We start from the raw sequence: 12,695 nt of genomic DNA, 5'->3' as shown, positions 1-12,695 counted from the left end.
TTATTGATCATGCCTCAAAAGTACAGAAAATGGATATTATTATTCCCCACACGCTTTGCTTTTGTGACCAGGACTTTAGTTAAAGGAATGACACAAATGCACACCGCGTTTTCTCATTGAAAATATGTACATTTCAAAATATCACTGTCCTGGTCACAAAAGCAAATTTTGTGGGGAATAATAGCCATTTTATATACCTTTGAGGCAAAATAAATTACGAAATAACACTTACTACCCAGGAACACATTTTATTTGTTATACAGTGATTAATCGTAGTTACAATAGAAATGTTGACAATAATATTGCTGCTGCTGTTACAGTTGTTGCTGATAACGAGAATGGTGCTGTTCGAGGTTATGATGATGATGATTCTTGATAAAGTATTGATTTTGTGGATCAGGATAATGATTTTGGCCCATCACAAATGTATTGCTGCTGCTGATGGTGGTGGTGGTAATTATGATGATTATACTATGAATGATGATGGATAATATTATATTGAAAGTGTTGTTGTTGATGATGATTCTATAGATCATTGATGCTGGCTGCAACTGCCAGCGAAACGTCGGACTACCCAATTGTTAAACGCGTGTGGATCGCTCTCCAACACCGCACGGGTGCTGCTGCTAATTATACTGCAGCGGCAATAAATTGGCCACGTTTGTTCATCACGTGGCCACTTTATTAATTGGCTGCTCCGGGTGGATGAGGGTGGACGACACGCATCCACACTTGATAAAAATCCGGAAAGGCTCAATGGGTTAATTACTCGGATAATACATTTCTGATTCTAAGCATTTTACTCACGCAGCGATATGACCCAAAATCAATCAGTAGATTGTTTACGATGCTGCTGCTGATGAAGATTCTGTCAATGATGGAAATAATGACACTGATGACGATGATGACCAAGATACTGCTGCAACTGATGATGTTGTTGTTGATGATGATGATGTTGTTGTTGTTGTGCCGGCGTGAGCAGCCAGCCTCCTGGACGCCTCCCTCATGGCGTCCGGCTTTGGAGCAGCACCACCACCGGGCCACCACCACCACCACCACATGTTCTTGCCCACGATGGGACCTGTCCACATGGCTGGCTCACCACACCCGCACGCCCACCACCACCACCATCACCACGCCGCCGCCGCCGCGGCCGCCGCCGCCCAACATCACCACCACCAGCAACAACAGCAGCAACAGCAGCAGCATCAGCAGCAGCAGCAACAGCAGCAGCAGCAGCACCAAGCTCTGCTCGCCGCCCACCACCATCACCACCACCACGCGCACCAGCACGGTCCATCTCACGGCGAACAGCAACCTCGTTTTTCCAGCCTGGCTTCTTGCTGCGCAGGAGGGGCAGGAGTAGGAGGAGGTGGTTCTGTCGGAGGGCAGACAGCAGCAGCAGCAGCAGGAGGGTGCACGGACAGTTTTGCGAGCGCGCTAGCCCTGCACGGGTCTCGTGCCGGACTGCAGCACCTGGGGCTGCCCCGCTTGGGTCTCGCCTGCAGCATCAGCCGCAAGGACGTGGCACCGGCGGACGACGGCGCCTCCATGGCATCGTTCCAGCCGGCGCTGCCCTGTCTCATGGCCCAGCACGCAGCGCACGGTGCCGCCCTCAAAGACTTCTGCTCCTTCTTCCCGTGAACTCGTCCGTGGTGCCAAAGAGCGCGAGCAGAATTAGCACACCGCCTCCTTCTCTGCACCACCCCCCACCACCAACCGGCTACCATCGCCCTATGTCTCCTCCAGCCCCACACCCACCCCGCGCGTGAGGCCCACGCATGGCCTTCTGTGGGGGTGCGGGGTGCAACTCATCACAGCGTCGATACGCGCAGAACTCTGAATCCCGGCGTCGACACTCAGTTGTCTCATCAGCAGGATGATTATTTCGTGTCGCGTGAAGCGGTTTTGGTTTATTTTATTTCTGTTGAAAACAATTTTGGGGTCGGAGAGTGGCTGCGAGCGAAATGAAATTGTAATGAGTGTAAAAATAATTGCGATTGTGTCACGTTTTGTGGACGCTGTTAGCTTTCATTTTTTCCTCCCACTGCCACAACCAAGCCCGGCACGGCTCGGGAGGGGCTAGGTTGTTTTTTTTTCCACTGCAAGAAGCCAAGCCACGCTGCTAATGACGTCACGCGCAATGAGCGAGTAGAAGATGCACGTGGACGACGTAAGAGTGACGCCATGCCCTCACGACGTATTAACAATGAAAAGTATTAACCCCGCCCCCTGGCCCTGCTCGGCCCCGAGCTGGATTCAGATGTCTTCTTGTGAGGCCAGCGTAGCACGGGTTTGGTTCCGGTTTGCAATCACCAACCGCCACCACCAACCATGAGTCCCGCCCCCCGTGCTGGCTTGGCTCAGATTTGCCAGTGGAAAAACCACCACCTGTACCGTGCTGGCCACGTACTGGCTCGGCTCAGATGTGCCAGTGGAAAAGGAGTATCTGTCATACTTGCCAACGCCACCAATGTACGCAGTAGGCTGCCGATTAAAAAAAAATATATACATATTTTTTAAACCGTATACTGATTTTCAACGCTAATCAGACCATTCATACATTGAAAAACGAACGTCTACTCAATTTTTGCTTTGAAAATCGATATGCGGTATAAGGGATGAGTTTCAGGATTTTAACATTTCGGATTTAAATAAAATAATATTGTAGGATCAAAACATTTTTTGTTATTTTTTTTTAGAACATTTCCCCAATGTGCGAAAAGTAAAAAAATATACGCGTCTGCGCTCACGATAGTGACTTCACCCCATCCATTGTGACAGCACCTTGAGGCAAGAAAGCACGTGAGTGTTTGCCAAGCTAGTGACGTCACTTCCGTTTTTTTGACAAATCAGAAACAAGCAAAAAAATAAAACAGTTATAATGGCTCTAAATTGCACTTATGGACCCGATTTTTTTTATATATATTTCGAACCGATACGAAAATGTGGAGCACGTCTCTAGTAAGCGGTGAAATGGGCCTCAAATGTTTGGCATCGGACCACTTGCGTCATCGGAGGAGTTGAGTCGGGGACTCTTCGCCACAAAGACTCGCTCAGAATTGACGAGCGACACGCGGCGCTGTCAAGTTACCAAACATATGGGGGGAGGGGAGGTGGGGGAGAAGGGGGGGGGGTTGACTGGTATGGTTACGGTTAGAGGGTTAGAGGTAAGGATAGTTTCTAGTTGGCTAGTGTGTGTAGGGGTAGGGCTAGTGTGGTTAGGGCTAGGGCTAGTGACTAATGGGCTAGTCTGGTTAGGGGTAGGGCTAGTGACTGATGGCCTAGTGTGGTTAGGGGTAGGGCTAGTGACTAATGGGCTTAGTGTGGTTAGGGGTAGGGCTAGTGACTGATGGGCTTAGTGTGGTTAGAGGTAGTGCTTGTGACTGATTGGGTAGTGTGGTTAGGGGTAGGGCTAGTGACTGATGGGCTTAGTGTGGTTAGGGGTAGGGCTTGTGACTAATGGGCTAGTGTGGTTAGGGGTAGGGCGAGTGACTGATGGCCTAGTATGGTTAGGGGTAGGGCTAGTGACTGATGGGCTAGTCTGGTTAGGGGTAGGGCTAGTAACTGATGGCCTAGTGTGGTTAGGGGTAGGGCTAGTGACTGATGGGCTTAGTGTGGCTAGGGGTAGGGCTAGTGACTAATGGGCTAGTGTGGTTAGGGGTAGGGCTAGTGACTGATGGCCTAGTGTGGTTACGGGTAGGGCTAGTGACTAATGGGCTTAGTGTGGTTAGGGGTAGGGCTAGTGACTGATGGGCTAGTGTGGTTAGGGGTAGGGCTAGTGACTGATGGGCTTAGTGTGGTTAGGGGTAGGGCTAGTGACTAATGGGCTAGTGTGGTTAGGGGTAGGGCGAGTGACTGATGGCCTAGTGTGGTTAGGGGTAGGGCTAGTGACTGATGGGCTAGTCTGGTTATGGGTAGGGCTAGTAACTGATGGCCTAGTGTGGTTAGGGGTAGGGCTAGTGACTGATGGCCTAGTGTGGTTAGGGGTAGGGCTAGTGACTGATGGGCTTAGTGTGGTTAGGGGTAGGGCTAGTGACTGATGGGCTTAGTGTGGTTAGAGGTAGGGCCAGTGTCTGATTGGATAGTGTGGTTAGGGGTAGGGCCAGTGTCTGATTGGATAGTGTGGTTAGGGGTAGGGCTAGTGTCTGATTGGATAGTTTGCTCTGCCTCCTGTTCGCAAAGTGCCCCTCCCCCAATACCAACGATGCAGATTTGAATTTTCATTCTCTCCACTTTGTGAGTAGCCAATCACGGTGGCGCGAATTCCACTCGCCCGCAACAAACACGTGTAATTTGAAAAACAAAACAGATCTTGAAAAATAATGAAGAAAGACACTTGTACAAGAAAGTAAAACCCACAACAACAATAGCGTCATCGTCACCAATGATTGCCAGCGCATGTGTAAAAACATGCTTTTGGAACTTTGTCTTTTTAAAACGAACTTATGCCACAAGGGGCGTGGGGAGAGATCCGATGCGATCGGGCAGAGAATATTTTGCATGAACCCGACCTGGATCTCCCCCCAGAAGGTCACTGCTAGCATCCTCACAGAGACCCCGAGTGGTCGCGAACATGGTTAGGCCACGACCACAACACGACCAACAACGACACCAACAACAACGACACCAACAACAACGACACCAACAACAACAACGACACCAACGACAACAACGACACCAACCGTCATCTTCTCACGCTGCGTTGATCACGAGGGTGGGGCTCAAAGTTTGTAAGGAGTTGTGTTTTTGTTGGTTTAGCCAGGTGTGTGACCAGGTGCTTAGCCAGGTGCTTAGCCAGATCACTGCGGGTCGGTGGAGGTGAGGGCCTCAGTTGTCGGTACTTTGGACCCATACACAGCGAGTATGGCTAGCGTCTAGTGTGCTAGTGTTGATACGTCAACAGAGTACACAAACTGGGCATGACTAGGGCTAGTGTCTAGTGTGCTAGTGTTGATACGTCAACAGAGTACACAAACTGAGTATGAGTAGGGCTAGTGTCTAGTGTGCTAGTGTTGATACGTCAACAGAGTACACAAACTGGGCATGACGAGGGCTAGTGTCTGGTGTGCTAGTGTTGATACGTCAACAGAGTACACAAACTGAGTATGACTAGGGCTAGTGTCTGGTGTGCTAGTATTGATACGTCAACAGAGTACACAAACTGGGCATGACTAGGGCTAGCGTCTAGTGTGCTAGTGTTGATACGTCAACAGAGTACACAAACTGGGCATGACTAGGGCTAGTGTCTGGTGTGCTAGTATTGATACGTCAACAGAGTACACAAACTGAGTATGAGTAGGGCTAGTGTCTAGTGTGCTAGTGTTGATACGTCAACAGAGTACACAAACTGAGTATGACTAGGGCTAGTGTCTAGTGTGCTAGTGTTGATACGTCAACAGAGTACATCAACTGAGTATGAGTATGGCTAGTATCTGGTGTGCTAGTGTTGATACGTCAACAGAGTACACAAACTATGAATAGGGCTAGTATCTGGTGTGCTAGTGTTGATACGTCAACAGAGTACATCAACTGAGTATGACTAGGGCTAGTATCTAGTGTGCTAGTGTTGATACGTCAACAGAGTACACAAACTGAGTATGAATAGGGCTAGTATCTGGTGTGCTAGTGTTGATACGTCAACAGAGTACATGAACTGAGTATGAGTAGGGCTAGTATCTAGTGTGCTAGTGTTGATACGTCAACAGAGTATACAAACTGAGTATGAATAGGGCTAGTATCTAGTGTGCTAGTGTTGATACGTCAACAGAGTACATCAACTGAGTATGACTAGGGCTAGTATCTAGTGTGCTCGTGTTGATACGTCAACAGAGTACATCAACTGAGTATGACTAGGGCTAGTATCTAGTGTGCTAGTGTTGATACGTCAACAGAGTACATCAACTGAGTATGAGTAGGGCTAGTATCTAGTGTGCTAGTGTTGATACGTCAACAGAGTACACAAACTGAGTATGAGTAGGGCTAGTATCTGGTGTGTTAGTGTTGATACGTCAACAGAGTACATCAACTGAGTAAGAGTAGGGTTAGTATCTGGTGTGCTAGTGTTGATACGTCAACTAAGTACGTAAACTGAGTACAGTAACTGATACATTAACTGGGAGGAAGACTTAAAGCCAGACGGATGATGATGATGATGGAGACCTTGAAGTGTTATGTGCTTGTCCACGCAACATTTTCACTGTCTGGCATAGGGAAGGAAGCGATGGCGAATAGATGATGATGTTATGAATCAAAGCAATATATTGACAACAACAACAATGGCTTCAACAACATAAACAACAAGAACGATAAATAACAATGGCAATCAACAACAATAACGATGAACAAACAATGACAATCAACAACAATAACGACGAACAAACAATGACGATGAACAACAACAACAGTGAACAAGAGCAATGACATCACCAGCATCAACAACGCACACTGAACTCACTTGGAGCCGTACGAGAGTGGAGCGCCGTGTAATTGTAACGAGTTTATCGATGTTAATTAATGTTTAGTTTTGCAATTTCTGCGCCCCCCCCCCCACAGCCACGTCCCCGTCTTCCCCTCCACCTCCTGTTTCGTTTTCTTTTTGTATATTTAATGATTTAATCACAATAAATAACTGAACGTGGTTTTTCAGGGGCCCGTCTGATGGGTAATTGATCCCCGCTTAAACATCTTGGAGGCGAAGCAGGAAATGAGCCTGCTTAAGAGTACTGCACCTGCCTGGATGCGACTACTGGCTGTGCGTACCAAGTGCCGTAGGCGTTTACTGCGATGGGGGGGGGGGGGGGGGGCACTGCAAGAGATGGAAGTACAGCAGATGATTCTTGAAGCTATCTGTGTGGATCTTTGAGTGTCACTTCACCTCGTGTGGCACCGGACTGTGCTGGGGTTTCCCCCCGGATCGTCCGGTTTTCTGCTCCCTCGCAAAGCCTCATGGGATTCGTGGCTCAACACATCCCAGTGGTAGCAGGGCCCTCCTTGAAAGGGAGTGCTGAGACTCAGCGAGGCATCTTCATCGCTCTGTCATCTCACTGGTCTGTATTTTAGCAGCTATCTCGCTCTCATGTAAATGGATTTTTCATCTAAATTATCTGTATATCTTGTCTCCAGCCCTCCCAGCTTTATCTCTCGTGTATCTCTATTCCATATAAGGTCGCACACAGAGACCCACAGAGTAGAGACCCACAGACTCCAGAGCAAAGACCCACAGACTCACACAGAGATCCAGACTCACACAGAGACCCGCATACTCACGCAGCAGAGATCCACAGACTCACACAGAAGAGACCCACAGACTCACACAGCAGAGACGCACAGACTCACACAGCAGGAACCCACAGACCCACGCAGCAGAGATCCACACACCCACACAGAGACCCACAGACTCACACAGAGACCCACAGACTCACACAGCTGAGACCCACAGACTCACACAGCAGACCCACAGACTCACACAGCAGAGACCCACATACTCACACAGCAGAGACCCACATAATTACACAGAGACCCACAGACTCACACAGCAGACCCGCAGACTCACACAGCAGAGACCCACAAACGCACGCAGCAGAGACCCACAGAATCACACAGAGACCCACAGACTCACACAGCAGAGACCCACAGACTCACGCAGAGACCGACAGACTCGCACAGAGAACGAGACTCACACAGACACCCACATATACTCACGCAGCAGAGAGCCACAGACTCACACAGCAGAGACCCACAGACTCACGCAGCAGAGACCCACAGACTCACTTGAGATCCATAGCCTCACGCTAGTCTATTCCTGTGTATGGCAGCAAAATGTTCAAGGGCTGTACGCCACTGTGGAAGCCTGCTAGCCACGACAAGAGCGCTTCGTGAGAAAGTCGATTAATTGCTATTCCTCATATGAACCGGTCCTGGGCCTCCCCGAGGTTGGGAAGACAAACGTGGTCGGGCGTGGTGTTGGTCTCCCACCCCCCACCCCTCTCATGTCCCGTGCCGGCCTTCTAAGAAGCTCTCTAACATAACTTTACTGGATGTCTGTGAAAAAAAATAAGCTTCGGAGCTCATTCGATGCCTCCAGGATAAATAAAAGATTTTGATTCTGACTTACGGCAAAACGTCTATTAAGGCTTTACGTTGGGATCTGTGCTTTATCTTAAATAGGTGTATATATGTTGTGGAGGGGTGGTGTAGTGGTTAGCGCGTCCTGTATACCTCACCAGCGTGCCGGAAAATGTATTACCGCACCGGGCACACCACGTCCAGTCTACCGCCTTTCACTACGGCTGTGTTTTTTTATTGCCACCACCACCACAACGCGCGTCTCCAGAGCCCTCTGCACGACACGCGCGTGGGTCTCTCGCTCAACTCTGAACCCGGCGCGCAAATTCAGCTGTCAGCTACCACCAGCCGCAAGCAGCTCAGCCACCCACCCCATCGACCCCTACACCCGGCCGCCTCCACACACCCCCCCCCCCCGAAACCAGAGGCGCACACGCGCTGAGCTTTGCCGCAGTAGCGGTGACTGTGCCCGATTTCGGAACGTGTTGGGGGTGGGAAAAGGTGGCAACCCGGCCCAGAAATCACTCGGGAAGCGTTCGTTGAGTTGGAATGGCAAAGGCTGCAGCATGCACAGTGCGGGCTGCGTAACCTTCCAATAACTCACTCACCGCATCTCATGCTCTACCCCCAACCCTAACCCACCCACTCTACCCCTAACCCACCCACTCTACCCCCAACCCTAACCCACCCACTCTACCCCGAACCCACCCACTCTACCCCTAACCCTAACCCACTCTACCCCCAACCCACCCACTCTACCCCCAACCCTAACCCACCCACTCTACCCCTAACCCTAACCCACTCTACCCCTAACCCACCCACTCTACCCCCAACCCTAACCCACCCACTCTACCCCTAACCCACTCTACCCTTAACCCACTCTACCCCCAACCCTAACCCACCCACTCTACCCCTAACCCACTCTACCCTTAACCCACTCTACCCCTAACCCACTCTACCCCTAACCCACCCACTCTACCCCCAACCCTAACCCACTCTATCCCTAACCCACCCACTCTACCCCTAACCCACTCTACCCCTAACGCACCCACCCACTCTACACCCAACCCTAACCCACTCTACCCCCCCACCGACTCTACCCCTAACCCACTCTACCCCTAACCCACCCACTCTACCCCGAACCGACTCGACCCCTAACCCACTCTACCCCTAACCCACTCTACTCCTAAACCCACTTACCCCTAACCCACTCTACTCCTAAACCACTCTACGCTAACCCACCCACTCTACCCCTAACCAACTCTACCTAACCCACCCACTCTACCTAACCCACCCCACCTACCCCAACCCCTCTACCCCTAACCCACCCACTCTACCCCTAACCCACCCACTCTACCCCTAACCCACTCTACCCCTAACCCACTCTACCCCTAACCCATTCACTCTACCCCTAACCCTAACCCACTCTACCCCTAATACACCCACTCTACCCCTAACCCACTCTACCCCTAAACACCCACTCTACCCCTAACCCACCCACTCTACCCCTAACCCTAACCCACTCTACCCCTAACCCACTCTACCCCTAAACACCCACTTTACCCCTAACCCATCCACTCTATCCCTAACCCACTCTACCCCTAAACACCCACTCTACCTCTAACCCACCCACTCTACCCCTAACCCTAACCAACTCTACCCTAACTTCTTCTCTAGCTTCCTCCACACAGCTCAGTCCCAAACCTCAACAACTGCAGCAGCAGCAGCGGCGGCGTCAGCCCCATCACCCGCACACAATCCCCTTACCCCCTCCCCCCCCCCAGCTCTCTCTCTGCCACCCTCCCCACGAAGCGCACCTAGGGGAGCGCCCCAATTGCATGCCTGAGCGGAGAGAGCACGTGTCACGGACAGTCACGAGTCCCTGTTGCTCTATTAATGGGACGGACGAGGCGCGGGTGGGAGGAGGAGGGGTGGAGGTCACGCAAGGGTCAAAAAGGACTGTCGGAATCCCTCTGGGATCCGCCTGCAAGCAAGCCTGTGTACGTGTGTGTGTACGTGTGTGTGTACGTGTGTGTGTACGTGTGTGTGTACGTGTGTGTACGTGTGTGTGTACGTGTGTGTACGTGTGTGTGTGTACGTGTGTGCGTACGTGTACGTGTGTGTGCGTGTGTGTGTACGTGTGTGTACGTGTGTGTACGTGTGTGTGTACGTGTGTGTGTGTACGTGTGTACGTGTGTGTGTACGTGTGTGTGTGTACGTGTGTGTGTACGTGTGTGTGTGTACGTGTGTGCGTACGTGTACGTGTGTGTGCGTGTGTGTGTACGTGTGTGTACGTGTGTGTACGTGTGTGTGTACGTGTGTGTGTGTACGTGTGTGTGTGTACGTGTGTGTGTACGTGTGTGTGTGTACGTGTGTGTGTGTACGTGTGTGTGTGTACGTGTGTGTACGTACGTGTGTGTGTACGTGTGTGTGTACGTGTGTGTGCGTGTGTGTGTGTACGTGTGTGTGTACGTACGTGTGTGTGTGCGTGTGTACGTGTGTGTGTACGTGTGTGTGTGTACGTGTGTGTGTACGGACTTGGGTGTGTATGTACGTATGTGTGTACGGGCTTCTGTGTGTATGTACGTGTGTGTGTACGGACTTGTGTGCGTGTGTATGTACGTGTGTTTGCACGTACGTGTGTGTGTAAGGACTTGTGTGTGTGTATGTACGTGTGTGTGTATGTTCGTGTGCGTGTGTGAGCGCGCACGGGGAGCTGTGGTGCAGTGGTTAGCGCTACGCTGCGCTATGAAACCCGGCTAACCCCAGTTCGATTCCCGCTCACGGCCAACACCAGTGGCGATTATGTGAACCGCAAATGAGCCTCCCCTAGATCGACTCAGCCTCAAATAATTACCCGGTGCGAAGTATAAAAAACATCACCACTGGGAGACAAAGGCGGTCAGGCGTGGTGTTGGCCATCCATCTCTTCGTGTGCCGTGCCGGCCTTCATACGTGCTCGCTCACAGCACTTGCCCCAATAATCTGTTCAGACTACCCGGGGGGATCTTTGTCTTTGCTTTGTGTGCGGGGAGCGGTGGCGCGGTGGTTAGCGCGCTGTGCTACGAACCGGGCTGCCCCGAAATTGATTCCCAGCCACGGCTCACGTGTGGCGAGTGATACCTGGGCCTTAGACGATTCCCTGGGGATACCAATGCGCGTCCGGGAGTGGTTCTGTCCGAAACCACCCCGGTGTGTGACGTTCCGGCTTGAATATCACAGGTGCTGGCAAGAAGCACTTGCCCCAACGGTCTACGAGGGTTATATGGGGGACCTTTGTCTCTGCTAATGCATTTGAGTGTGTACAGTAATTGTGTGATTGTGTTAATGAATTTACGCATGAGTGTATGTGTATACGTGATAATGTATACGTGCAAGCGTCCGCATGTCTGTGTATGTAAGTGTCAACGCATGTGTGTATTTATGTATATACGTATTCGCATGTACGTGCAATTATTAATGCATGTGTATAGCTGTATGTATCTATATGCAGGTCGTATGTCTGTATGCGTAAGTGTGAATGTATGTTTATGTCCGTCTGTATAGCTGTATATCTATATGTGCAAGTGTTAATGTACGTGTGTTTGTATGTATGTATCTAAGTATATCTGCACGTGTAAGTGTTCACGTATGTGTGTGAGTGCGCATGCATATGTGTATGTCTGTATCTATAATTGTATGTCTGCACGTGTTAATGTATGTAAGTGTGTAAGTGTTAATGTACGCGTGTGTACGTGTGTGTACGTGTGTGTATGTGTTGGTCCCTAATGGACCGGCCTGCTGATGTAACAGCTTTATCGCCCGCTCATCTCCGAGTCTCACCACTCACCCGACCCACTCCTCCCCTCCCTCTTCCCCTGCCCACTCACCAAGCCACGCGCGCTGCTCAATCATCATCATCAGCAGCACTTTCATCATCATCATCAGCAGCACTTTCATCATCATCAGCAGCAGCAGCACTATACCCTCATGATCGTCATCACCGCTACCAACGTCATCACTACCATCATCATCATTAACGATCATCATGACAATCATCAGCATGGTCGTCATCATCATCAGTACCACCATCACCACAATCATCATAAACATCACCACCACCACAATCACCAACACATCATCAATCACCAACACATCATCAATACCACTACCACCATCATCATCAGTACCATCACCACCACAATTATCATAATCATCACCACCACCACAATCATAATCATCACCAACACGTCCTCATTAGCACCACGATCATCATCATCAGTATTTTGAAAGACAAAGAACCCCTGTATAGCCTTCACAGACTGTTGGGGCAAGTGCTGCTTGTGAGCAGCACCCATGAAGGTCAGAACGGCACGCGAGGGGATGGTGTGGCTAGCACCACGCCCGGCCGCCTTTGTCTCCTTATTGGTGATTTTTACTACACACGACACCAGGGCTGTTCATTTGAGGCTGAGTCACTCAGAACCGGTTCAAAATGAATCGTCACTTGCGTGGCCCGGTGACAGGAATCGAACCCGGGTGGCACGTGCTGCTACCCGCTACACTACCGCTACCCCCCACATCATTACCATCAGCTACAACGCCACCACAATCATCATCAACTACGACTACCATCATAATCATCATAC

General features: G+C 50.5%; 1 protein-coding gene across 1 annotated transcript in view; it reads left to right on the top strand.

Annotated features, from left to right (window-relative positions):
* LOC116952936 (uncharacterized) overlaps positions 1 to 6,651 on the top strand; it is a 72,889-nt gene extending 66,238 nt beyond the window's left edge. The window contains exon 8 of the mRNA XM_032972678.2: positions 983 to 6,651. Within this exon, the coding sequence (XP_032828569.2) occupies positions 983 to 1,644 (662 nt within the window). The 3' untranslated portion in view covers positions 1,645 to 6,651. The remainder of the gene's footprint in view (positions 1 to 982) is intronic.
* The last annotated feature ends 6,044 nt before the right edge of the window (positions 6,652 to 12,695 follow it).

The sequence above is a fragment of the Petromyzon marinus genome, chromosome 49, assembly GCF_048934315.1.
Source record: "Petromyzon marinus isolate PM22_M1 ecotype Great Lakes invasive population chromosome 49, UKy_Petmar_22M1.pri1.0, whole genome shotgun sequence".
In the NCBI taxonomy this organism is placed as follows: Eukaryota; Metazoa; Chordata; class Hyperoartia; order Petromyzontiformes; family Petromyzontidae; genus Petromyzon; species Petromyzon marinus.
Note: the sequence above shows the minus strand (reverse complement) of the source record. Positions and strands in the feature narration are given on the sequence as shown.